The sequence below is a fragment of the Chrysemys picta genome, chromosome 17, assembly GCF_011386835.1.
Source record: "Chrysemys picta bellii isolate R12L10 chromosome 17, ASM1138683v2, whole genome shotgun sequence".
Lineage (NCBI taxonomy): Eukaryota > Metazoa > Chordata > Testudines > Emydidae > Chrysemys > Chrysemys picta.
In genome coordinates, this window is record NC_088807.1 from 25,811,094 (window position 1) to 25,837,157 (window position 26,064).

Genomic DNA, 26,064 nt, shown 5'->3' on the forward strand with positions numbered 1-26,064 from the left:
CACTCCCCTCCCAGAGCCAGGGAGAGAACCCAGGAGTCCTGGCTCCCAGCCCCCCCTGCTGTAACCACCAGACCCCCCCTCCCCTCCCAGAGCCGGGGAGAGAACCCAGGAGTCCTGGCTCCCAGCCTCCCCTGCTCTAACCACCAGCCCCCACTCCCCTCCCAGAGCCAGGGAGAGAACCCAGGAGTCCTGGCTCCCAGCCCCTCCTGCTGTAACCACCAGACCCCCCTCCCCTCCCAGAGCCGGGGAGAGAACCCAGGAGTCCTGGCTCCCAGCCCCCCCTGCTCTAACCACCAGCCCCCACTCCCCTCCCAGAGCCGGGGAGAGAACCCAGGAGTCCTGGCTCCCAGCCCCCCCTGCTCTAACCCACCAGCCCCCACTCCCCTCCCAGAGCCAGGGAGAGAACCCAGGAGTCCTGGCTCCCAGCCCCCCCTGCTCTAACCCACCAGCCCCCACTCCCCTCCCAGAGCCGGGGAGAGAACCCAGGAGTTCTGGCTCCCAGCCCCCCCTGCTGTAACCACCAGACCCCCCTCCCCTCCCAGAGCCGGGGAGAGAACCCAGGAGTTCTGGCTCCCAGCCCCCCCTGCTGTAACCACCAGCCCCCACTCCCCTCCCAGAGCCAGGGAGAGAACCCAGACATCCAGGGGCCCAGCCACGCCCACGTCCCACCACCAGAGCTGGGATAGCAGATCCCCAAGGAGCAGGAATCCAATCTCCCCACCCTGGCTAGAGACCCAGTGACTGCTGAGCCCGGGGGTGTGTGGGTGGGGGGTGTCTGAAGGAGGGGTCTCCCCAGCAGAGGGTGTCCGGGGGGAGCGGGGCGGTGCTGGCCGGTACCGTTGGGTCTGAGCCGGCCTCCGTGTTCTCCAAGACGAGTCCACTGACCACACGCTCCAGGTAGACGTTGCCCCCAACCAGGCCCAGCAGGACCAACCTCGGGCAAAAGAGAAAGGGGATCACAGGAGGGGACAAGCCCGAGCCCCATTCCCCACCCCCCTGAGCTGCCAGTCCCTGCCCTGGGGCCGATGGGAGCCGGCGCCCCCCAGAGGGGACAGGCCCCAGCCCCATTCCCCGCCCCCCTGAGCCAGCCAGTCCCTGCCCTGGGGCTGATGGGAGCCGGCGCCCCCCAGAGGGGACAGGCCCCAGCCCCATTCCCCGCCCCCCTGAGCCAGCCAGTCCCTGCCCTGGGGCCGGTGGGAGCCGGCGCCCCCCAGAGGGGACAGGCCCCAGCCCCATTCCCCGCCCCCCTGAGCCAGCCAGTCCCTGCCCTGAGACTGGCTCCCCCCCCCCCAGAGGGACAGGCCCCATATCCCATTCCCCGCCCCTACCTGGCCCCAGCGGTGCGCTGGCTGGAGGTGAGCAGCAGGGCGGTGCTGCCGGTCAGCAGGTGGTAGAGGAAGGAGCCCAGGGCTTGGGACTCCCCCACCAGGAAGTGATGCAGGAAGCTGAGGCGGTTCACGATCTCGGCAAAGGCCAGGCGTTGCCGGCCGGCCACCTCCTGCATGTCCTGAAAAGCCTCCCGGACACCTGCCGGGAGCCAGGGGCTGTCAGCAGCAGTGCCTCCCAGAGCCAGCAGAGAACCCAGGAGTCCTGGCTCCCAGCCCCCCTGCTCTAACCACCAGCCCCCACTCCCCTCCCAGAGCCCTGGCGAGAACCCAGGAGTCCTGGCTCCCAGCCCCCCCTGCTCTAACCACTAGACCCCACTCCCCTCCCAGAGCCCTGGCGAGAACCCAGGAGTCCTGGCTCCCAGCCCTCCTGCTCTAACCACCAGCCCCCACTCCCCTCCCACAGCCGGGGAGAGAACCCAGGAGTCCTGGCTCCCAGCCCCCCTGCTCTAACCACTAGACCCCACTCCCCTCCCAGAGCCCTGGCGAGAACCCAGGAGTCCTGGCTCCCAGCCCCCCCTGCTCTAACCACCAGCCCCCACTCCCCTCCCACAGCCGGGGAGAGAACCCAGGAGTCCGGGCTCCCAGCCCCCCTGCTCTAACCACCAGCCCCCACTCCCCTCCCAGAGCCGGGGAGAGAACCCAGGAGTCCTAGCTCCCAGCCCCCCCTGCTCTAACCACTAGACCCCACTCCCCTCACAGAGCCAGGGCGAGAACCCAGGCGTCCCTGCTCCCAGCCCCCCTGCTCTAACCACTAGACCCCACTCTCCTCCCAGAGCCCTGGCGAGAACCCAGGAGTCCAGGCTCCCAGCCCACCCTGCTCTAACCACCAGCCCCCATTCCCCTCCCACAGCCGGGGAGAGAACCCAGGAGTCCTAGCTCCCAGCCCCCCCCCCCACTCTAAGCACTAGACCCCACTCCCCTCCCAGAGCTGGGGAGAGAACCCAGGAGTCCTAGCTCCCAGCCCCCCCTGCTCTAACCACTAGACCCCACTCCCCTCACAGAGCCAGGGCGAGAACCCAGGTGTCCCGGCTCCCAGCCCCCCTGCTCTAACCACTAGACCCCACTCCCCTCACAGAGCCAGGGCGAGAACCCAGGCGTCCCTGCTCCCAGCCCCCCTGCTCTAACCACTAGACCCCACTCTCCTCCCAGAGCCCTGGCGAGAACCCAGGAGTCCAGGCTCCCAGCCCACCCTGCTCTAACCACCAGCCCCCATTCCCCTCCCACAGCCGGGGAGAGAACCCAGGAGTCCTAGCTCCCAGCCCCCCCCCCACTCCCCTCCCAGAGCTGGGGAGAGAACCCAGGAGTCCTGGCTCCCAGCCCCCCCTGCTCTAACCACCAGCCCCCACTCCCCTCCCAGAGCTGGGGAGAGAACCCAGGCGTCCTGGCTCCCAGGGGTGGGGTTACCCCTGGAGGAGTCCTGCAGGGTCTGTCTCAGCAGCTCCCCGTGGCGGAGGATTTCCTCTTGGGATCGCAGGGTGGCCTCTTGCGCCTGCGCTGCCTGCTCCGCCAGCTGCTTGGTCTCTTCCAGCCGCTCGGCTACGCCCTCCGAATTGGCTACCAGCCTGGGGGGTACGGGGGGTCAGCACCACAGCGGGGCCTTGATCCTGCCACATGCCCCCAACCCAGGCAGTCTGCTACTTGGCCACAGAGGCAGCACCGCCCATTAGCTCCCCGTCTGTGAGCAACGGGCTCAGGCTCTCTGCAGACTCAGGCAGTCTCGGGTCGCACCTCTGTGAGCGACGGGCTGAGGCTCTTGGCAGGGCCAACCGCGAGGGCTAGAAACGTCCCTGGTGGTTTCTGCCCGAGAGCTGAGATTCCGGCGCAATCTCTCGACTCCCGGAGCCAGGACCTGGGAGCTTGTGGGCCCTCGTGGAGCCAGGACCTGGGAGCTCGTGGGCCCTCGTGGAGCCAGGACCTGGGAGCTCGTGGGCCCTCGTGGAGCCCTAGACACTGATGAACTCCGCAGACCTGGGCTGGAGACCGACCCCCCTCCAGGCCCCAAAACATGCAGGCCAGGCCCCACTACACATGAAGCCCCTGCCCCATGGATGCTCCCCCACACAGCCCCTTCCCATCCAAATCTGCTTGAAAAGATGTAGGGAAAGGCTCTGTAGCCACACCCCATGCAGCCACCTCCCCCCCCCCCACAGCCCCCCAGGTCTCCCCCCACATGGAGCTCTTCCCCCAGTCTGCCCCCCCAACAGCCCCCTCCCACTAATATCCTTCTTTGTTTTGGGAATGGGGGATTCAGCCCCCGGCATCTCTGCCAGCATTGGGGCACTGTCGGGGTGGGACCGGGTGGGGGGGGGGGAGAGAGTGTTTGTCTTGCTAGAGACTCAACCAACTCAGCTGAGGCTGGCGGCCGGCGCCCCCTTGAGGGGACCCCCCCTCACCTGTGCACGGTGCTGTCGGCTCGCCGCTGCCAGGCCTCGCTGCGCAGGAGGTAGCAGATGCTGTGGGCGTGGGTGAAGAACTCAGTGTAGACCCCGAAGGCCACCGGGTCCATGTGCTGGGTGCAGGCCCGGACGGAGCTGTCGGCCTCGCAGCGCGGGAAGGGCCGGCCTGACCTGGCCAAGGGACAGCGGGGGGCTTAGCCAGCAACCCCTGGCCCCCATCCCTGGGGATAACACCCAGATATCCTGGCTCCCAGGCCCCCCATGGGGCTAGACCTCAGGTGCCCCAGCTCCGAGCCCCTCCCCCCAGTGGGCATAGGACCCAGGTGTCCCGGCTCCCAGCCCCGCCCCACCCCATGGGCCTAGGACCCAGGTGTCCCGGCCCCCAATCCAGCCCCCTCCCCTGGGGCTAGGACCCAGGTGTCCCAGCTCCCAGCAGGGATAGGACCCAGGTGTCCCGGGCCCCAGTTCCCCCCCCCAGTGGGGTTGGGACCCGGGCGTCACCTCTGCAGGTGGCAGTGGGCGAAGGCCAGGGCAATGCGGCTCTGTTGCTCCTCGCCCAGCTGCTGACAGCCCATGTCCAGCCTGCCCAGGGCCCCCGCCCAGCAGGCCCCCAGCTGCGGGTGCTGGGCCAGCATCTGGGCCTCCCGCAGCCGGGCACGGCCCTGGGCCAGCAGCCCTGGGTCTGGGGGGCCCAGGCCCTGGGGGGCAGGGCAGAGGCAGAGCAGGAGGAGGAGCGCTGGGGGCAGCCCCATGGGGCAGGGGCTGCAGGGAAGGTCAGGCACTGGGTAGAGTTAGGGAAAAGGGTCAGTGGTGGGCGGGGCCACTGGGGATTAAACATTATGTGGGCGGGGCCACTGGGGGCTACACCCCTTCTCATTGGGGGCGGGGACACTGGAGTCATGCTCCTCCCATTGGGGGCAGGGCCACAGGGGTCAAACCACTTATGGTGTTAGAGTCACTGGGTTAACCCCTTCTCATTGGGGGTGGGCCATTGAGGTCGCGCCCCGCCCATTGGGGGCGGGTCACTTGGGGTTACACCTTCTCATTGGGGCAGGGCCTGTGAGACCTCTATGGAATCCAGCGCATGGGAGACGCCGCCCCCCTTTTCCTGGTGCAGATGGTACATTCTGTCTCCGCTTTTCCCTTTCCCCCGCCGGCCCCCGTAGCGCTCAGGGGCTGGCCCCACCCTTTGCAGCAGGCGGGGTTGGGTCACAAAGGCCTGTGGCAGCCACGCGCTGGCTGCCTGGCCCGTGGCGCTTCAGCGCCATCTAGTGGCCGGGAGGGAGAGCCGGCTTGTTGGCTGCTGGCGGGCAGGAAGCTAAGCAGGGCCAGGCGAGTTCACGGCCTGGAGGGGAGACGTGGCTGAACCCCGTGGCCATGCGCCACGTGTCAGAGCAGTGCACCACGCTGGACGTGTGCAGTGGTCCCTCCCCCACAGGAGCACACGCACGAACTCTGGCGTCCAGGGCAGATTCCAGCCCCTCCCCACCCCCAAAACCATCCACTGCTGCTGGGGGGGGGTCCAGGCAGAGCTGGGAGCCAGGACTCCTGGGTTCTCTCCCTGGCTTGGGGGGAGCCAGGGTTATAGAATCATAGAGTATCAGGATTGGCAGGGACCTCAGGAGGGATCTAGTCCAACCCCCCTGCTCAAAGCAGGACCAATCCCCAGACAGATTTTTACCCCAGTCCCTAAGTGCCCCCCTCAAGGATTGAACTCACCACCCTGGGTTGAGCTGGCCAATGCTCTGTTCTCTGCTCTCTTACAGCGCTTCTAGCTACCTTAAATCTGTGTTTTAGCCTTCGTGGGAATTCTACCTTCAATTGCATGCTGGCCCACTGGGCCCTTACACCGGTGAGCTGGCCCCTGGGGTAATACCCCGTGAAAACTTTCAGCTGTGTGTGCACCTGACGGTGATCTTCCCCCTGAACCCCCTGGGCTGTTTGCCAGCTAGGAATCCACCTTCAGCCAGTGCTGCCCCGCTGGGAAAACCCCCTTCAAGCCACGATTCTCCTAGAACTGCAGTTAGAATTGATTTTACAAATTCGATTTCCTACACCCCATTGCGGGCGATTGGGGGGGGGGGCAGAACATGCTGAACGGATGAATAACACACAATTACATGGGAGAAAAATCCACCTTCCATCAATAACCCATCTCCGTTCCACCTTCAGTCACCACAGTGCCCTGGGGAAGGAAATCCAACCTAATGTAAAGACCCATCTCCATTAAGTGGGAGGTGGGATCCACCGTGATTCAGCAAGCCTGTGGGCAGGGGGAGACTCCACCTTTAATCCACAATCCACGGCAGGTTGGGAGGATTCCACCTTAAATCCACGTGGTGGGGAGGGAGAGTTCCGTGAAATCCACGACTGCAGGAAACAGGGAAAGGGATTAGTCCACGTTAAATCCACGATTGGAGGGGGAGAGGGAGGATTCCACCTTAAATCCACGATTGGAGGGGGGAGAGGGACGATGCCACCTTAAATCCACAAGCCGTGTCCTACCCCGGTGCGGGGTCAGTCTCACCGACCATGGGGCAGCCCCCACCCTGCCCAGTGGCTGGGCCACGCCCCCTGGCCTCACGCCTCCAGCGGATGGGGGACCACGAAGGTGCTGTAGGCCCCGCCCAGCAGGGCCTCCACGTCGCTGCCCTTCACCAGCCAGCAGGGGGCCTGGTGGGCCGGCAGGGGCGAGTCCTTCAGCAGCTTGGTGACGCGCGTGGCCGGGACCGTGGCCCCCCCCGTTTGCAGCCGGGCGGGCCGCTCCCCGGCGCCCGGCTGCAGTCGGATGTCAGCGTTCTGGAACTGACCTGCAGGGGGCGAGAGGGGACATGGGGTGAATGGTGGGAGCCCCGCTGGCGGCAGGACAAGGGGGGAGGGGAGAGGGCCCAGAGCCCCTTACCCAGCAGCCCGTGGGCCTGGGCCGAGAGCCCGCTGCCGTCCAGCACGTAGAAGCCCAGGTGGTCTCTCTGCAGGGGGCTGGGGTGGCTGTACCGATGGCGCTGGACCACGAACTCCAGCCCGGCGCCCAGCTGCAGCGTCATGTTGGTGCCCGGCCCCACCCGCACGCCCAGGCCGGGGCGGCTGACCCAGGCCGGGCGGCCGAAGGGCAGATCCAGGGCCCCCTCCCCCTGTAGCGCCATGCCCCAGAGCGTCACGGTGATCACATAGCGGAGCCGGGCAGGCCCCACCCGCACCGTGATAGCGTCTAAGTAGGTGCGTGGCCGATCCGCCGAGCCCGACCGTGGCGGGGCGCCAACCAGGTGGCCGTGGACTGACAGCCCTGGGGGAGAGAGCACAGGCCATGCCGCCGTCACTGAGTAGTCAGGGATCCCCGTCTCCTCCCCATCACTCGACCCATGGTACCCATGGCACCACAGCTGCTCCGGGATCTTCGCCACTGGAGCAGCGGAGAGAACCCAGGAGTCCTGGCCCCCAGACCCCACTCCCCTCCCAGAGCCGGGGAGAACCTCAGAGTCCAGGCTCCCAACCCCCCTATGCTAACCACTAGACCCCACTCCCCTCCCAGAGCCAGGGCGAGAACCCAGGAGTCCTGGCCTCCAGCCCCCCCCGCTCTAACCACTAGACCCCACTCCCCTCCCAGAGCCGGGGAGAACCCAGGCGTCCTGGGGCGCTGAGATGCGGGGTGGGGGTCTCACCGCTGGGGGGGTCAGTCACCAGCTGGAGCACGTCTCCTGGGTGCCCATCCAGGGTAAAGCACAGGGTCTCAGGGGAGCCAGGCAGTCGTGCCACGAAGTGAGGGTCTCCGTCCACTGCAAGGCAGAGCAAGGGGTGGAATAAGGGGGGGGGAGGAAGCAGGCTGTATTCCCCCCCCCCCCCAATCACCTGGGTGTCTGCGCAGCCTTACCTGAGGAGGAGAAAGTGAAGAACTTGGCACTAGCCAAGTCTGCCACGCCAGCTGGGGGTGGGGGGAGAGAAGAGAGGGTTATAGCCAGTTGGGTGATGGAGCATTCCCCGCCCCCCCCCCCCATCCTCTTCTCTCTCCAGAGCACCATGGGCACGGCTGGCCAGGCCTGGCACACCACAGAGTGACCACAACGGGCAGCGGCTGAGAGCCCACAGGAAACTGCTGAGTCTCCCCCCTGCCCGCATCCAGGCCCAGATCTGAAACATACCTGTGTCGCCGTCCTGTTCCTCTAACAAGTCTGGAAGGGAAAGGCAGAGTCAGGGTGGGCGCGCAAGGCCGACTGGCAGTCAATGGTGAAGCTGGCTCGCTTAGTGTGAGGGGGCTGGATGCCAGCACCGTGCCCCCCCACCCTGGCTCCAGGCCACTCATGGTGGCTGCAGGATGTCAGCGATCAGTTTAAAAAAAGATGAAGTTTCTAGCTCTCACGGTTGGGGAGAAAAGGTGGAAAATGGGATCAGTGCCTGCCTGAGTCTGCAGAGAGCCTGAGCCAATTGCTCAGTGATGTGCTGGAGGGTTGGGGCGTCATGTCAGAGCCCCAGCCCTTAATCCCTGCCTTGCCCCTTCAGGCTTCCGTGCAGTTGTGTCTGGCAGGGAAAAGGACCTGCCCAATTGGTTTGAGCATTGGCCTGCTAAACCCAGGATTGTGAGTTCAATCCATTTAGGGATCTGGGGCAAAAATCTGTCTGGGGATTGGTCCTGCCTTGAGCAGGAGGTTGGACTAGATCCCGCCTGAGGTCCCTTCCAACCCTGAGATTCTAGGATTCTAATTCTCAGCAGGTCTTGCTCCCAGGCCCCAGGAACTACAACTCCCAGAATTCCTGGTCTTAAAGAGCTAGGCTGAGCGGGATTTCCCTTAAAGGGCCAGTGCACCGGTAACCCGTCCCCACCAACCTGCCTGGCTAGCCCACCCAGGGGAGGGTGCGTGGGCCTGGGTGTGGGGTTACCTGAGTAGTCTTCATAATCCAGGACACCTGTAGGGAGAGAGAGACAGAATAAACATCCATGCAATTGGGGGGAGGGCGGGAGATTCCTGGGCTTTGGGGGGAATCCCGGCGAGTGGGGCGGGGGCAGCGTGGGGAGCAGGGGAGGGATCCTGGCCATGGGAGAGGAGGGCGGCGTGGAGAGCACGCATGGCTTGGGGAGCACGGGCTGGGGGGAGGGATCAGAGAGGGATCCCAGCGGGTGGGGCGGGGGCAGCGTGGGGAGCACAGGCCGGGGGGGAATCGGAGAGGGATCCTGGCAGTGGGGCAGGGATAGCATGGGGAGCAGGGGAGGGATCCCGGCCACGGGAGAGGTGGGCGGCGTGGAGAGCATGCATGGCTTGGGGAGCACGGGCTGGGGGGAGGGATCAGAGAGGGATCCCAGCGGGTGGGGCGGGGGCAGCGTGGGGAGCACAGGCCGGGGGGGAGTCGGGGAGGGATCCTGGCAGTGGGGCAGGGATAGCATGGGGAGCAGGGGAGGGATCCCGGCCACGGGAGAGGTGGGCGGCGTGGAGAGCATGCATGGCTTGGGGAGCACGGGCTGGTGGACATCGGGGGGGCTCCTGTCCATGGGGCAGGCGGGAGGGGACGGGATCCCCACCCTTCTCTCCTTTGGCCGCCACAAAGCTGTACACGGCCGGCGGGTGGAGGGACTCCACGAATTCCTCAGCCACGTCCTTTGCTGACAGCAGCTCTGACTCTGCCGGCAGCAGAAGCAGCCACTGGCTGAGGTCGGCAGCAGGTGGGATGGAGCCCGTGGCGGCCGGCGTGCCGCGGGGGCCCTTGGACTCTGCCCTTGGGGTGGTGGCATTGGGCCCCGGGCTGGTGGCAGCCGTGCTGTTGCCAGTCCAGGTGTCTGTGACAGTCCGGGCCAGGGGAGCTGCGGTTCCCCACGAGAAGAGGGCCCTCTCTGTTCTGGGATGTGGCTGGCGCTTGGTGGCCGGCTGCAGGGGCATCTCCTGCTGGCTGGAGGGGGGTGCCGTAGCTGACCCTGGGCTCGGCGGCGGATGAGCCGTGGCCCTGGGGTTCCCAGCTTGGGGTGCTCTTCCGGGTGTGGCTCTGGCTGCTTTGGTGACACCGTGGGCCGTGGGAGGAGCTGGCGATGCCGTGGCGGTGCCAGGTGCCGGCATGGCTCGGGCTAGTTTGGAGGGGCCCTGGGACGTGGCAGATGCTCCTGGGACGGGCGTGGCTCTGGCTAGGTTGGGGAGGGCTGCAGCAGCTTTGGTGGCACCGTCAGGGAGCGAGGTGGATGTGGCCCCCGGAGCAAGCGTGACTCTGGAAGCTTTGGTGGCACGATGGGCCACGGTGGTGGTCAGGGGTGTGGCAGGAGCCCCTGGCGTGGCCCGAGCCGTGGTACTCTCCTCCTCCTCCGGCTTGACCACCACCAGCGAGGTGACGGGCGTGACGAAGTTATACTTCAGTGAGAGGTTGGTGGCCTTTTCGGTGAGCAGACGGCGCGCGGCGGTGTCGTTGGAGTGGAACCGGGCCCGGAGCAGCTCCTGGATGGTGAAGTAGGCCCAGAGGCGCTGGACGAATCGCCCGATCTGCCCCAGATCCGGAGAGCAGCCAAACGGGGCGGCCTCCGTGGCGTTGGCCGAGATATCGTTCTCCAGCCTCAGCTGCCCGGCATGCCCGTGGCCCGCGGCCTCGACGTGCAGCTCGGTGGCCCCCGGGGCCAGCCGCCCGGCCACCACCAGCTCGGCGCCCTGGAAGTAGTGGGGGAAGAGGGTGCGGGTGAGGTCGGCGCCGTCGCGGTAGGACAAGGCCACATCGTATAGCAGCGGGCTGGCGATCTCGTCATAAAAGCCAGCGAGCTGCAGGGTGGCGTCAGCGTCCTCGTAGATGCGCCGGGCCACGCCCCGGTTCTCAAGAGCCAGGCGCCGCAGCAGCCCGTAGTCGGCGTCGTCCCCGAAGGCCAGGCCGAACAGCGAGACGGAGCCGCCCAGGGCCTGCCGGGCGTTGGCCAGGATGCGAGTGCCTGAGGTCACGCCCGCCGTGGGCTCCCCGTCCGTCAGGAAGATGAGCAGTGGGATCTGCCTAGGGGACGGCTCCGGCGTGCTCTGGGTCAGCACCGAGGCCGCCTCCAGCAGGGCTTTGTTGATGTCGGTCCCTGAGGAGGGGAAAGGCAGAAGAATCCTGATTTGCAGCCTTCCATTGAACCCCCCTCCCAGAGCCGGGGAGAGAACCCAGGAGTCCTGGCTCCCAGCCCCCCCCTGCTCTAACCACTAGACCCCACTCCCTTCCCAAAGCCGGAGAGAGAACCCAGGAGTCCTGGCTCCCAGACCCCCTGCTCTGACCCCTGCCCCCCCTGCCACCCCAGTGACTCACATCCATCGGCTTCCATCCTGTGGACGTAGTCCTTGGCACTGCGAACGTTGTGGGCCGTGGCCAGGATGGAGCGCCCGGCCTTCCACACGTGGACGGTGTCGGAGAAAGTGACGATGTTGAAGCAGTCGTCCGGGTGAAGGTCGCTCAGTATGATGTGCATGGCCTTCTTGGTCTGGGGGCAGAAACGCAGCATGGGGGAGTTCTGGGGGGTGTGGAGGTGAGGGGCGAGGCAGGACGGGGTGGATTTCAGCGAGGGTTTAGATGGCGAAAGGGCAGCACCAATTGGTCTGGCTCTGTCGTTTCGTTTCATCGTGGGATTGTGGGGTGGCGTTACGCTGATCTGCGTTACGTGTGCTATGGGATACACAACCACACACTGATGTGTGTCGGGGACACCCCCCCCCCCGAATTCTACCTAGCGAAAGAATTGGCTCTGTACCAGTACAGAAAATAGGAGAGCCGATCTACATTGTATTTAGAGAGTCACACCTCATCGGTAGCTATAAAATCCCCATATAATTAGATACATTACAACGGGATAGTCATCTTTTATTTGCAAAAAGAACAGGAGTACTTGTGGCACCTTAGAGACCAACACATTTATTAGAGCATAAGCTTTCGTGGGCTACAGCCCACTTCTTCGGATGCATAGAATGGAACATATATTGAGGAGATATATATACACATACAGAGAGCATGAACAGGTGGGAGTTGTCTTATTTAATTGGCCTCTCAGAGTTGGTAAGAGAAAAAAACCTTTTGAAGTGCTAATCAAGCTAGCCCAGTACAGCCAGTTTGATAAGAAGTGTGAGAATACTTACAAGGGGAGATAGATTCCATGTTTGTAATGGCTCACCTTCCACACAAACTTCCTCATGGATAGACTTTACAAAAACTAGACAAGCCATTTACAAGACAAACTTTGCCTCTCTACAAAGGAAAAAGGACACTAAACTATCTAAACTGCTACATGCCACAAGCAGCCACAACAGTAGTTCCCTTAACCCACCCAGCAATATTGTTAATCTTTCCAGCTATACTCTTAGCCCAGCAGAAGAGTCTGTCCTATCTCGGGGCCTCTCCTTTTGTCCCTCCAGACCCATGAATATGATACAGTTCTGCGGTGACCTAGAATCCTACTTTCGACGTCTCTGACTCAAAGAATATTTCCAACATACCTCTGAACAGCATACTAACCCACAGAATCCTCCCTACCAGCACTACAAAAAAAAGGATTCTGCGTGGACTCCTCCGGACGGTCGAAACAACAGACTGGATTTCTACATAGAGTGCTTCCGTCGACGTGCAAAGGCTGAAATTGTGGAAAAGCAACATCACTTGCCACATAACCTCAGCCATGCAGAACACAACGCCATCTACAGCCTCAGAAACAACCCTGACATCATAATCAAAAAGGCTGGCAAAGGAGGTGCTGTCGTCATCATGAATAAATTGGAATATGACCAGGAGGCTGCTAGACAGCTCTCTAACACCACATTCTACAGGCCATTATCCTCTGATCCCACTGAGGATTACCTAAAGAAACTACACCATCTGCTAAAAAAACTCCCTGACAAAGCACAGGAACAAATCTGTACAGACACATGCCTAGAACCCCGACCAGGGGTATTCTATTTGCTACCCAAGATCCATAAACCTGGATATCCTGGACGCCCCATCATCTCAGGCATTGGCACCCTAACATCAGGCTTGTCTGGTTATGTAGACTCTCTCCTCAGACCCTACGCTACCAGCACTCCCAGCTATCTTCGAGACACCACTGACTTCCTGAGGAAACTACAATCCATCGGTGATCTTCCAGAAAACACCATCCTGGCCACTATGGACGTAGAAGCCCTCTACACCAATATTCCACACAAAGATGGACTACAAGCTATCAGGAACAGTATCCCTGATAATGTCACAGCTAACCTGGTGGCTGAACTTTGTGATTTTGTCCTCACCCACAACTATTTCACATTTGGGGACAATATATACCTTCAAGTCAGCGGCACTGCTATGGGTACCCGCATGGCCCCACAATATGCCAACATTTTTATGGCTGACTTAGAACAACGCTTCCTTAGCTCTCGTCCCCTAACGCCCCTACTCTACTTGCGCTACATTGATGACATCTTCATCATCTGGACCCATGGAAAAGAAGCCCTTGAGGAATTTCACCATGATTTCAATAATTTCCATCCCACCATCAACCTCAGCCTAGATCAATCCACACAAGCGGTCCATTTCCTGGACACTACTGTGCTAATAAGCGATGGTCACATAAATACCACCCTATACCGGAAACCTACTGACCGCTACACTTACCTACATGCCTCCAGCTTCCATCCAGGACACACCACACGATCCATTGTCTACAGCCAAGCTCTAAGATATAACCGCATTTGCTCCAATCCCTCGGATAGAGACAAGCACCTACAAGATCTCTATCAAGCACTCTTAAAACTACAATACCCACCTGCTGAAGTGAAAAAACAGATTGACAGAGCCAGACGAGTACCCAGAAGTCACCTCCTACAAGACAGGCCCAACAAAGAAAATAACAGAACACCACTAGCTGTCACCTTCAGCCCCCAACTAAAACCTCTCCAGCGCATCATCAGAGATCTACAACCTATCCTGAAAGATGATCCTTTACTCTCACAGATCTTGGGAGACAGACCTGTCCTCGCTTACAGACAACCCCCGAACCTAAAGCAAATACTCACCAGCAACCACACATCACTGAACAAAAACACTGACCCAGGAACCTATCCTTGTAACAAACCCCGATGCCAACTCTGTCCACATATCTATTCCAGTGACATCATCATAGGACCTAATCACATCAGTCATACCATCAGGGGCTCGTTCACCTGCACATCTACCAATGTGATATATGCCATCATGTGCCAGCAATGCCCCTCTGCCATGTACATTGGCCAAACCGGACAGTCTCTACGCAAAAGAATTAATGGACACAAATCTGACATCAGGAATCAAAATACTCAAAAACCAGTGGGAGAACACTTTAACCTGTCTGGTCATTCAGTGACAGACCTGCGGGTGGCTATATTACAACAGAAAAACTTCAAAAACAGACTCCAACGAGAAACTGCTGAGCTAGAATTGATATGCAAACTAGACACAATCAACTCCGGTTTGAATAAGGACTGGGAATGGTTGAGCCATTACAAACATTGAATCTCTCACACTTGTTATCTAACTGTCTGTCTGTACTCGGCTAGCTTGATTATCACTTCAAAAGTTTTTTTTTCTCTTAATTAATTGGCCTCTCAGAGGTGGTAAGACAACTCCCACCTGTTTATGCTCTCTGTATGTGTGTATATATATCTCCTCAATATATGTTCCATTCTATATGCATCCGAAGAAGTGGGCTGTAGTCCACGAAAGCTTATGCTCTAATAAATTTGTTAGTCTCTAAGGTGCCACAAGTCCTCCTGTTCTTCCCATTCCCAGTCCTTATTCAACCCTGAGTTGATTGTATCTCGTTTGCATATCAATTCCAGCCCAGCTGTCTCTCGTTGGAGTCTGTTTATGCCATCATGTGCCAGCAATGCCCCTCTGCCATGTACATTGGCCAAACCGGACAGTCTCTCCGCAAAAGAATTAATGGACACAAATCTGACATCAGGAATTATAATACTCAAAAACCAGTGGGAGAACACTTTAACCTGTCTGGTCATTCAGTGACAGACCTGCGGGTGCCTATATTACAACAGAAAAACTTCAAAAACAGACTCCAACGAGAGACTGCTGAGCTGGAATTGATATGCAAACTAGACACAATCAACTCAGGACTGAATAAGGACTGGGAATGGCTGAGCCATTACAAACATTGAATCTATCTCCCCTTGTAAGTATTCTCACACTTCTTATCAACCTGGCTGTACTGGGCTAGCTTGATTGGTCTCTCAGAGTTGGTAAGACAACTCCCACCTGTTTATGCTGTCTGTATGTGTGTATATATATCTCCTCAATATTTATTCCACTCTGTATGCATCCGAAGAAGTGGGCTGTAGTCCACGAAAGCTTATGCTCTAATAAATTTGTTAGTCTCTAAGGTGGTTAATCGATTAACGTATTTCCAGTTTCATCTTGAATGACTTTGATTTCACCAGTGTCTTTAGTTGTCTTATTGGGGGTCTTTGCCAGTCTATATATTTTTCTCTCATCCTCCTTCGTTTCAAGATGGGGATATAAGCCTTCCACGGCCTTAGCATTAGCAGCTGTCACCTCTTTCTTCAATATCCTTTTGGCTTTCTTCTACTACTGAAAGATCCTGCTGTTGGAGCGTCGCTTGTCACAGTTTTAAACATTTTGTTCTTTTCCTCCACGGCCTCTTGAACATCCTCATTTCACCAACAACTCTCACTGGGGAAAAAGAGTCTTGTTTTCGTTTCACCAAGCAGGCACTCTGCACATTCACGAGGTTTGCTTGCAACAGGATTCCACCCGACACGTATTTTCCCTTCGTTTATATGGATTAGCGTATTTAACCCAGGATATTGCTTCAACAATGACGAAACGAGGGGTTCAACAATGTTTCCTTTTGACATGATCACTTCACTTCCTGTAGGCTTTTCTATGATTGTTAGAACTCAGCAAACCCCTGAGTTTTCACTTCGGTGGCTGAACCGAACAAATGGAGGGAAAAAAGTTCTGGGTTGAACGAAACATTTTGTTTTACTATTTCGGAACAAACCAACCCAGCTACATTTCAAAACAAAACGTCAAAATGCTCAGTTGACTATTTTGCGTTTTCCCCCCAGCTGAAACAATTGGCCGAATTTGGTCGCATCTTTCGAGAACTGTTCAACCCAAACACTTCACCCAGCTCTAACACTCATCTGAATGGGAAGAGTCACATTCCTCGATTTTCACGTCATTGCGATCTAGTTTGACCTAGATCTAACATAAGAACGGCCAGGCTGGGTCAGACCAAAGGTCCGTCCAGCCCAGTGTCCTGTCTTCCGCCAGTGGCCAATGCCAGGTGCCCCAGAGGGAGTGAACCTAACAGGTGATGATCAAGTGATCTCTCTCCTGCCATCCATCTCCACCCTCTGACAGACAGAGGCTAGGGACACCATTCCTTACCCATCCTGGCTGATCGCCATTAATGGACTTAACCACCATGAATTTATCTAGATTTGCCCCCAAATCATTCCGAGAGCGGAGTTTTCAGAACCTCTGCCAGCGACGGAGAATCCAGCACAATCCTTGGTCAGTCGTTCCAATGGGTGATTCCCCCCCCATTTACACCTTATTTCCAGTCTGAATTTGTCCCACTTCAACGTCCAGCCACTGGAACTTGTTAGACCGTATAGAAACCATAGATAGACACATGAGCTCTCCACTGTGTTCGACTGAAGATCTTGGATTGCTTCCACGCCATCAGTCGCCAAGGAGCCAACGTTAATGCCTGGAATTTGTTCAGAATTTCCAGCTGGTGTCAAATTTCGAGATCTCAACGCCGAAAGAAAACGGGAGTTTGGCATTTCTGTTTTCCGACCCGTTCAAACGCAGAGCTGACAGATTTGAGGGGGGATGGAGCAGGGTGGTGGATTGGATAATTGTCTAAAGGGGCTGATGATATGCATGGGTATGCAAATTAGACCACAGCTTCATTTGCATGGATGTTGACCCATGTCCCGAGAGGCCTGCTGTGGCGGGGGTGGGTGCTTCCATCTCTGTCCCCCCAGCTCAGCTCTCCCGGATGCCCCCTCCCCTCTGCTCAGATGCCCCCTCCCCACTGGTCTGGTCTATGGGCGATCTCCCCCTGGCATCTCCACCCTCTCACCTGCTTCATCTTGGTGCCGTGCATGGAGCCGCTGATGTCGATGACAAACACCACGTTCTTCTGCACGGGGGGCAGGCCGCGGGGGGCGAAGTAGTGAACGAAGTAGCCGTTGTAGATCTGCCGGAGAGGGAAGGGCGCGGGGCCAAGGGGTGAGGGTGCGGCTGCCCAGGGCATAGGACACCCATCATGTGCTGGTGTGGCGGCGTGGGGAACCCATGGGACAGGCAGTGGGTGCCTGGGTGTGGGAGCCGTATGCACCCTTCTGCCTGGGCATCCATCCCCCCCCAGGCACACTCCTTCCCTCCTCCCCCCCACCTCATTCATCCATCCCCCGCACACACCGTCCTCTCCCTGCCTCCTCCTACACACCCCATCCCTCCTCCTACACACCCCATCCATCCATCCCCCCTATGCTCCATCCCTGCCTCCATCCATCCCTCCCTTCCCCCCTGCAAGCCCGTCCCTCGACCCCCACTTGTGTCTATCTGCCTCCCTCCCCTGTGGGCTGTTCCCTGTTCCCTATTCCCTGGCCCTCATCCCTTCCCCACCCCCTTCTCCCCCGGCCGTGAGATCTCAGCTCCAGCCACCCCTCACCTGCACGTCCCCAGCCACATCTGGCATGGCCACGTCGTACTGTACCACGAAGTCCCCCAGGATGCCCGAGCTGGAGAACGCCACCTGTTCCTGCGGGGTCGGGGTGAAGACAACCCAAGCGCAGTGGCTCCCCTTCTCCACCCGGGTGGACGGCGGCACATCGGCGTCCCCTGCAGAGAAGCTGTGGTAATCAGGGCTGGATGGAGGCTGGGAGACAGGGACCCCGTGGCACACGGTCCCCTGCCCTGAGTTCTCCCTGCAGACCTGACAAACTCATTCCACCAGCCCCAGCCCGTCTCGCTCAACGTCCTGGAAGGAACCAGAAAATCCTCACTGGTGAAATGCCAAGACTGGGGGGGGGAATAGGGAAGGGGCCGGGTCACGGATACAGAGCAAGCCAGGTGGCTCCAGGGAAACGCGTCCCTCTGGGAACAAGGCGCGCTGGCCGGCCTTACAGGCGGGGGGTCTCTCTCCTGGCAAGCAGCAACCTTGTGGGTCGTGGGGGACAATCAGCAGAAGAGGAACTCCCAGTGCGGCGCTGGGGCCCACGAGAACGATACAAGGGGTAGGGAGCCGGCCTGAGAGCGAGGGACTCCCGGAGCTCAATCCAGTTCACGTAACAAAGAGAAGGCGAAGAGGTGCTGTGATCCCCGCTACAAGCCCCTACACGGGGCACAAATCCTAGAATCTCAGGGTTGGAAGGGACCTCAGGAGGGATCTAGTCCAACCCCCTGCTCAAAGCAGGGCCAATCCCCAGACAGAGTTTTACCCCAGTTCCCTAAATGGCCCCCTCAAGGATTGAACTCACAACCCAGGGTTTAGCAGCCAACGCTCAAACCACTGAGCTATCCCTCCCGCAAATATTTAACGACAGGCTCTTCGGTCCAGCAGAGGGAGGGCTAACCCGATCCAACGGCTGGACGCTGAAGCTAGACAAATTCAGAGAGGAAGTCAGGTGTCAGTTTTAACAGTGAGAGTCAATAACCATTGGACCAGGTTCCCAAGGGTGGTGCTGGATTCTCCAGCACGGGTGACTTTTCCATCAAGACAGGATGTCTTTCACACAAGCCGTGCTCTAGGCATGACTTGGGGCCGCTCTCTGGCGTGTTACAAAGGAGGTCACAACAATCCCGTCTGGCCCCGAGATCTGCGACTCTAGGTCGCGCAGGGTATTTCACGCGAGGCATCTACAGAAAGCTCCTAACTCGTCAGGCCACGGGACCGTTGCGAGACATTCCAACGGGTAACAGTTAAGGGCCAATATGTTCCTACTGAAAGCAGGTTGGCTGGGCTTGGAGGAGAAATGTACCAGCAAAGAGCCTTGTTACTCATCAGCCAATTGACCCGTCTTGCTCCCTCCCAAAATTATCCCTGGCAAACTCAGAGGTACCACATCGCAGGCTCAGAGCCTCCCCCGCCTAGCCGACCTGGGGGGAAACCCCACTTGATTAGCTAGGAGAGGGAGCGACCCAGATTGGGATTTCAGGATCCAGGTTGGTACCCTCTTGTTTCCATCACTGGGTCTATTTCAGTCTCGAGTCCTACTTTAATGAGCCGTTTTCTAGAAGTGCCCACAAGTGCTCTGCGTTACACGGGGGTGGGGTGGGGGGGGAGCGACTGAGGGGCCGAGGATTGGGGATTTCAGGGGCACTCAGGGAGTGGGTGCCCTCTTGTTAAGCTGCCGGGCGAAGTTAGGGCTGGCCCAGCCCAGAGGGGAGTGCTGGAGTGGCTACCAGCAGAAAGATTCCCTCTTGCTAGAGTGACTTGTATCCTGAGTAACCGGGGAACAGTCACAAACGCACCAGGGTTCTCGGGCCACTGAACAGCAGCAGAATCCCGGCTTTCAGGTTAAAAAAAAAAAAAGCAGAAGAAGAAGAGTAAGTTTCTAGGCCACGGGGTTGGGGAGAAAAGATGAAAAACGTGACAGATGCACCAATGCCTGCCTGAGTGTGCAGAGAGCCTGAGCCGACCGCTCGCAGAGGTGTGAACCGTGTGTACCTCGCAAGGCGTTGGTGAGCAGGCGGCTGGTGCGGAGGGGCAGCACGTGGACGTAGGCGATGCCGGTGCGCTCCGAGATGCTCACCTCCACGGTGAGGTTCCCCACCACCTGCTGGGGACGCACGCTCACGGCGTGCTGGTACTTGCCCAGGTGCCGCTGCAGCAGCTCCTCGTAGCTCAGCTCGAAGGACACCTGGCTTCCGGCCGCTACGCTGGCAGAGACCCGGAACTTCTCCGTCTCCCGATCCCTGGGAAGGGGCCAAGCCAGGGATAGAACCCAGGAGTCCTGGCTCCCAGGCCCCGACCCTCCTCCCCTCCCAGAGCTGGGGAGAGAACCCAGGAGTCCTGGCTCCCAGGCCCCGACCCTCCTCCCCTCCCAGAGCTGGGGAGAGAACCCAGGAGTCCTGGCTCCCAGCACCCCGCTCTAACCACTAGGTGCCGGGGTCTCACCTAGTGCCAACATGAGCCGCTGTCTGGCCCTGTCTCCGGGCCTCGTCGTACATCTTCTTGGCTTGATGCTTCTCTTTCACCTCGGCCACATAGAGTTTATTGTTGATGGTGCTAGGATGGAAGAGAGGGGGATTATGGGACATGGTCTGAAATCTGCCAGATAGCAGCAGACACAGTGGGGGTGGGTCTCCTTGATCAGACCTGGTTCTGGGGACCCTCCGTCCCCATCCCCACCCCTCCATCCCTCTCCAACCCTCCCTTCCTCCCTCCATCCCCCCATCCCCACTCCTCCATCCACCCCCCCTTCATCCACCCACCCCACCCCTCCATCACTCCCCATCCCTCCCTCCATCCACCCATCCCCACCCCTCCATCCACCCCCCCTTCATCCACCCACCCCACCCCTCCATCACTCACCACCCCTCCCTCCATCCACCCATCCCCACTCCTCCATCCACCCCCCCTTCATCCACCCACCCCACCCCTCTATCCCTCCCCACCCCTCCCTCCATCCACCCATCCCCTCTCCATCCCCATACCCTCCATCCCTCCCCACACACCCCTCTATTTATCTCACTCACACTCTCCTCCATTGCTCTGTCCCTTCCAGCCCCCCTCCATCCCCGGATCCCACGGGAACGCGTTTCCAACCCCCCTTCCCCTGCCATCCCCGAGGTGTGGGGGTGTGGCCAGAGGAGCTGCATGGCGGGACCCATCCCGGTCTCACATGGTGAAGTTGGAGATGAAGGCGGAGCTGGGCAGGTCTAGGTCGAAGATGGCTTCCTTGGGCTCGGCGTGGGGGTTGCTCAGGTCGGTCCGAACACGGGTGGAGGCGTAGCGGGACACGATGGTGGAGCGGACGGAGAAGCTGGTCATGGTGAGCTGGGCACAGAAGCAGGGATGTGTAGGGGGTGTCTCCAGAAACCTTGCCCTGCCCATGGCTGAAAGGGGGTGTGCCCAGAGGGCCCCGTCCAGAGCTGGAGTCCTGGCTCCCAGACACCGCCCCGTGCCCCTGTTCTAATGCACAAGAACTAAACATTCATTCTTTTTAGTGAAATCAAAGCTGAAATTCTCCCGCCGCCGCATGACTCCGGATGCAGGCCCTGCCCCACGTAGTTCCTTTTTCCTAGCAAAATCCACCCGGCCCCCGACAGATCGCCCTGCGCTGATGCAAAAGGGGAGAGTCCTGGCTGCACTGGCCCTGGGCTCTGGGTCGGAGTCTGGGCTCACCTAGCGAAGCACATGAGCGGCTGGAGCCCTGCTTCGCTCCAACGGAGACCCAGCACCTCTGCCAGGAGGAAACAGACCAGACCCCAGCCGGGGTCCATCGGCCGTCGCTCCGTGGAGTTAGTGGGGCCAGACCCCAGCCGGGGTCCATCGGCCGTCGCTCCGTGGAGTTAGTGGGGCCAGACCCCAGCCGGGGTCCATCGGCCGTCGCTCCGTGGAGTTAGTGGGGCCAGACCCCAGCCGGGGTCCATCGGCCGTCGCTCCGTGGAGTCAGTGGGGCCAGACCCCCAGCCGGGGTCCATTGGCCAGAGCTCCATGGAGTCAGTGGGGCCAGACCCCAGCCGGGGTCCATCGGCCGTCGCTCCGTGGAGTCAGTGGGGCCAGACCCCCAGCCGGGGTCCATTGGCCAGAGCTCCATGGAGTCAGTGGGGCCAGACCCCAGCCGGGGTCCATCGGCCAGAGCTCCATGGAGTCAGTGGGGCCAGACCCCCCCAGCCGGGGTCCATCGGCCAGAGCTCCATGGAGTCAGTGGGGCCAGACCCCAGCCGGGGTCCATCGGCCAGAGCTCCATGGAGTCAGCGGGGCCAGACCCCCACTGGGGTCCATCGGCCAGAGCTCCATGGAGTCAGTGGGGCCAGACCCCCAGCCGGGGTCCATCGGCCGTCGCTCCATGGAGTCAGTGGGGCCAGACCCCCAGCTGGGGTCCATCGGCCGTCGCTCCGTGGAGTCAGTGGGGCCAGACCCCCAGCTGGGGTCCATAGGCCGTCGCTCCGTGGAGTCAGTGGGACCAGACCCCCAGCCGGGGTCCATTGGCCATAGCTCCATGGAGTCAGTGGGGCCAGACCCCCAGCCGGGGTCCATCAGCCAGAGCTCCATGGAGTCAGTGGGGCCAGACCCCCAGCCGGGGTCCATCAGCCAGAGCTCCATGGAGTCAGTGGGGCCAGACCCCCAGCCGGGGTCCATCAGCCAGAGCTCCATGGAGTCAGTGGGGCCAGACCCCAGCTGGGGTCAGAGAATCATAGAATATCAGGGTGGAAGGGACCTCAGGAGGTATCTAGTCCCACCCCCTGCTCAAAGCAGGACCAACCCCAACTCAATCATCCCAGCCAGGGCTTTGTCAAGCCAGGCCTTAAAAACCTCCAAGGAAGGAGATTCCACCACCTCCCTAGGGAACCCGTTCCAGTGCTTCACCACCCTCCTAGTGAACCAACCTAGACCTCCCCCACTGCAACGTGAGACCATCGCTCCTTGTTCTGTCATCTGCCACCCCTGAGAACAGCCGAGCTCCATCCTCTTTGGAACCCCCCTTCAGGTGGTTGAAAGCAGCTATCAAATCCCCCCTCATTCTTCTCTTCTGCAGACTGAATAACCCCAGTTCCCTCAGCCTCTCTTCGTAAGTCATTGGCTGTAGCTCCATGGAGTCAATGGGGCCAGACCCCCAGCTATACATCCCTTCTCTTTCCGTTGGCAGAACGCAGTGGTTTTAATTTTTATTGGCTCTTTTCTCTCCTCCGCCCAGCCTCAGCATTGCACACCCATAGTACGGTCGCACCAGAAGGTCTCGATCAGGATCAGCCTTAGCTGCGCTAGGTGCTGGATAAACAGACCGAAAGATCCAGCGTCTGCCTTACAATCTAGAGACAAGTGACCCAGCCCAACTGATGCAGACTTTAACCACAGCTGTTGCAATAAGAAGAGTTTTGACTAGGGGAGGAGATGGGATCAGAGTGGTTAGATGACTAGATTGGAATCAGGACTCCTGGGTTCTCTCCCCAGCTCTGGGAGGGGAGTGGGGGCTGGTGGGTTAGAGCGGGGCGGGGCTGGGAGCCAGGACGCCTGGGTTCTCTCCCCAGCTCTGGGAGGGGAGTGGAGTCTAGTGGGTTAGAGCAGGGGGGGATGGGAGCCAGGATGCCTGGGTTCTCTCACCGGCTCTGGGAGGGGAGTGGGGGCTAGCGGTTAGAGCGGGGGGAACTGGGAGCCCGGACTCCTGGGTTCTCTCCCCGGCTCTGGGAGGGAAGTGGGGGCTGGTGGTTAGAGCAGGGGGGCTCAGAGCCAGGACTCCTGGGTTCTCTCCCTGGCTCTGGGAGGTGAGTGGAGTCTAGTGGGTTAGAGCAGGGGGGATGGGAGCCAGGATGCCTGGGTTCTCTCCCCGGCTCTGGGAGGGAAGTGGGGGCTAGCGGTTAGAGCAGAGAACGTGAGGTGCAATTGCAATTTGGAGATGAGAAACAACGACAGGGCTCCTGGGTTTCATGTCTTCTGCTGTAGCCACCAGACCCCAAAATGCAGCAAGGGGGTAAAAAGCCTCAGACTCACCTCTGGGATATGGGGGTGCCCGGTGCTGGGGGCAGGTTGCAGGCACAGTAGAAGACCAAGGGAAAAGAGCAGCGGCTGTCTCAGCATTGGCATGATGAGTCCCCGCAGCTCCGCCGAGAAGCACCAACCTCTGAGATCTCTTTTTTGGACGCACTTTTTAAAGCTTCACGGGTTTTTCCCCCCCCGCACCTCTCAATGTAGCATTCATGCGGACACAGGCTGGGATTGTCCGCCCCTCGGAGGCTGGAGGGAGGCCAGGCCTTCGCTCTCCCCTCCGTAAGATGAAACGAAAACAAAATGTTCAGGCGAGTCCGTGCCCTGGGTTAAAAAGGACAAAAATGCGAGGGGGCCCGCGGCTAGGTCAGTGGAAAGGAGCTGGCCCTGCGTGCCTGGCCGGGCTGAGGAATGGGTCCGGCTCACGGGTTGCAGGTGTGAAGGATTTCCCCGGAGGAGCCCCGGGGATTTCACACCAGTTAGATCCCCGTGATCCATGAGGGCGTTTCTTCCCACTGCTGGAATCATCCAGTCTGCCCTCCCGCACAGCCCAGGCCAGAGGACTGCCCCCCACAAAGGTTGGATGACTGGGGGAAAGGGTTGGGGGCCCTTCTTCTCTAGAGGGCGCCAGCCCCCATCAAGCCCTACGGCGGGGACTGGCTGGCTCAGGGAGGTGGGGAATGGGGCCTTTCCCCTCTAGGGCGCCGGCTCCCATCCAGCCCCAGGACAGGGGGCCAGTTCCTGGAGACCCTCCAAGTTCACGAGCCAGAGGACGTCAGAATTGCCGGGGTTACTTCTTGCGACGCTGATTTCCAAAAGAGGCAAAGGGAGAAAACTCCGGGCATTGTGATTCATGCGAGATTCTGGGTTTGGCTGCAATGGAGGGGGAGGGAAGCCATGCAGCTCCGGCTAGGTCGGTCCAGAGAGCTAACCGTGCTAACCACCCAGGCCAGAGGAGGCGCCGGGATCCGGTGGCTGGCGGGGCTGGAGTGGAAGCCAGGACATGTGGGTTCTGTTCCTGGCTCTTGTCCTTCCGCTCTCTGGGTCACTGGGGAGAGAACCCAGGAGTCTGGGCCCCGAGTTTCCCTCCCCTCTAACCACTAGACCCCACTCCCATAGCCAGCTTCCAATCCCGCCCCCTTCCTCGGGGGTCTGGATTGGGACAGGAGCAAAGTGGAGGTGAAGGGCTATCGGTTTCTCAGAGCATCCCACACACAGCTCCTCTCTTTGGAGTAACCAGCCCCCGGACAGATGGGCGACCGTAATTCCCAAGTGCCTGCCGAGTGGGGTGGGCTGGGCCAGTCTTGCTGGATTTGGTCCAATTTCTCAGGGCTGCATTCAGCATCACCCAGCCGAGGCCCTGGCCCCCTCGAGCAGCTCCCTGGGCCGGCCCTTCCCCTCCACGCTGGCCAGCCCCCCAGCTCTGATGCCCAACGGGGCTTCTGTGGCAGAACTGGGAACCGGGCGCTGTCCCAGGCTGGATCGTAAGCTCTTTGGGACAGCGACTGTCGTTAATTGTCTGTGCAGTGCCCGGCGCGACGGGGCCCCGATCCTGGTCAGGGGGTGTCTGTGCAGCACTGTGCCTGGCGTAACAGGGGCCCCGAGCTCAGGTGGGAGCATTGCTACCATAACAACAACAAGGTCTTTTTAAAACAATCTAAAGCCAGGGCATTACTTTTTGTAGGACCCACACATACAAATCCCTCTACGGAGAAAGAAACAAACTAGAGGATTTTTACCAGGGAGGGCTGTTAATCATCGGAAGAACTCACCTAGGGACAGGGTGGATTGCCCGTCTCTTGATGTCTTTTAATCAGGACTGGGTGTGGAAGATCCATCAGAAGCAATGGGCGCTGCCCCAGGATAAACGCTGGACATTCTCCGGCCCGTGTCACCCAGGTCAGATTCAAAGATCTCCGTGACTCCTTGCAGTGTTGAGATCCCCTCCAGAGCTGCACCGATCCCTCGAGGTGGTGGAAGCTAAGCAAGGAAATAAACAAATTCGGAGCCAGGGCCTTTCTTGGCCCAGCACGGCTGTTTACATCAGCCTCTGCCAAAGAGGAGAGGGCCAAGGCTCAGTGAAAAGGCTTCTTCTTTCTTTTTGAAAAAGTCAAAATAACAAAACCAAGGATTCTGGAGCCACAAAAAAGAGGGAATTGGAAAGAAGCTGAAGGAACCTGGAAGGGACGACCCGGACCTGTGAAAGAAATTAGTCATTGACAGGGAAAATGTTATGCCTGTGCTGGTGTCTTGGTTATTTATACGAGCGGAGGGTTTGGAATTCACCCCAGACCAGAGCCGTGCAGGCTGAAAATACCCAGTTTTTAGTCCCAGGGGGCTGGTGACCAAATGTTTTGCATTTCCATGGCACAAACTCCAGCAGAAATCAGGCTCCCATCATGCCAGGCGCTGCCCAAACCCCAACTGAGGTCAGGGCCCCCCATGGTGCCAGGCGCTGCACAGATGCCCGTCACCAACAGGTGCCCCTTGTGCCAGGTACTACTGAGATTGGTGCCCTCACTGTGCCCGACGCTGCACAGATCCCAAACGAAAGTCGAGCCTGATCATGCCCGTCACTGTACATACGCACACTAAGAGACAGTCCCAAACCTGACCACCTAAATAGCCAAAGGCTAGTTCAACCCAT

At 59.7% G+C, this 26,064-nt stretch overlaps 2 protein-coding genes across 3 annotated transcripts; both read right to left on the minus strand.

Moving 5' to 3' along the window:
• Window positions 1-625: 625 nt before the first annotated feature.
• LOC112060681 (uncharacterized) lies at window positions 626-5,661 on the minus strand. 2 transcript variants are annotated; one of them, XM_065571229.1, is made up of 5 exons: window positions 4,286-5,661; window positions 3,782-3,841; window positions 2,793-2,950; window positions 1,329-1,527; window positions 626-934 (listed from the first exon to the last, which is right to left on the minus strand). In XM_065571229.1, the coding sequence occupies exons 1-5, from the start codon at window positions 4,534-4,536 to the stop codon at window positions 727-729; spliced, it is 876 nt and encodes a 291-aa protein (XP_065427301.1). In that variant the 5' UTR covers window positions 4,537-5,661; the 3' UTR covers window positions 626-726. The 2 variants fall into 2 exon arrangements, with proteins under 2 accessions (XP_065427301.1, XP_023968016.3); XM_024112248.3 differs by having other exon boundaries at window positions 633-934; window positions 3,782-3,955; window positions 4,286-4,867.
• A 141-nt stretch (window positions 5,662-5,802) lies between these two features.
• On the minus strand, window positions 5,803-26,064 carry LOC101948616 (inter-alpha-trypsin inhibitor heavy chain H6). The gene is made up of 15 exons (XM_008175737.4): window positions 25,190-26,064; window positions 23,424-23,741; window positions 20,611-20,765; window positions 19,884-19,994; window positions 19,434-19,681; window positions 17,436-17,605; window positions 16,842-16,958; window positions 11,021-11,192; window positions 9,294-10,802; window positions 8,657-8,683; window positions 7,921-7,950; window positions 7,653-7,703; window positions 7,444-7,557; window positions 6,687-7,067; window positions 5,803-6,594 (listed from the first exon to the last, which is right to left on the minus strand). The coding sequence occupies exons 2-15, from the start codon at window positions 23,514-23,516 to the stop codon at window positions 6,365-6,367; spliced, it is 3,408 nt and encodes a 1,135-aa protein (XP_008173959.2). The 5' UTR covers window positions 23,517-23,741; window positions 25,190-26,064; the 3' UTR covers window positions 5,803-6,364.

Coding starts and splice junctions, on each gene's coding strand:
- LOC112060681 (XM_024112248.3), bottom strand. CDS start 4,536: ATGGGGCTGCCCCCAGCGCTCCTCCTCCTGCTCTGCCTCTGCCCTGCC. Junction 3,956..4,285: donor GCCCACTGCCACCTGCAGAG/GTGACGCCCGGG, acceptor TCCCTTGGCCAG/GTCAGGCCGGCCCTTCCCGC. Junction 935..1,328: donor CAGCGCACCGCTGGGGCCAG/GTAGGGGCGGGG, acceptor CTTTTGCCCGAG/GTTGGTCCTGCTGGGCCTGG.
- LOC101948616 (XM_008175737.4), bottom strand. CDS start 23,516: ATGCCAATGCTGAGACAGCCGCTGCTCTTTTCCCTTGGTCTTCTACTG. Junction 19,682..19,883: donor GCGGCTCATGTTGGCACTAG/GTGAGACCCCGG, acceptor GCCCCTTCCCAG/GGATCGGGAGACGGAGAAGT. Junction 16,959..17,435: donor ATGTGGCTGGGGACGTGCAG/GTGAGGGGTGGC, acceptor CCTCTCCGGCAG/ATCTACAACGGCTACTTCGT.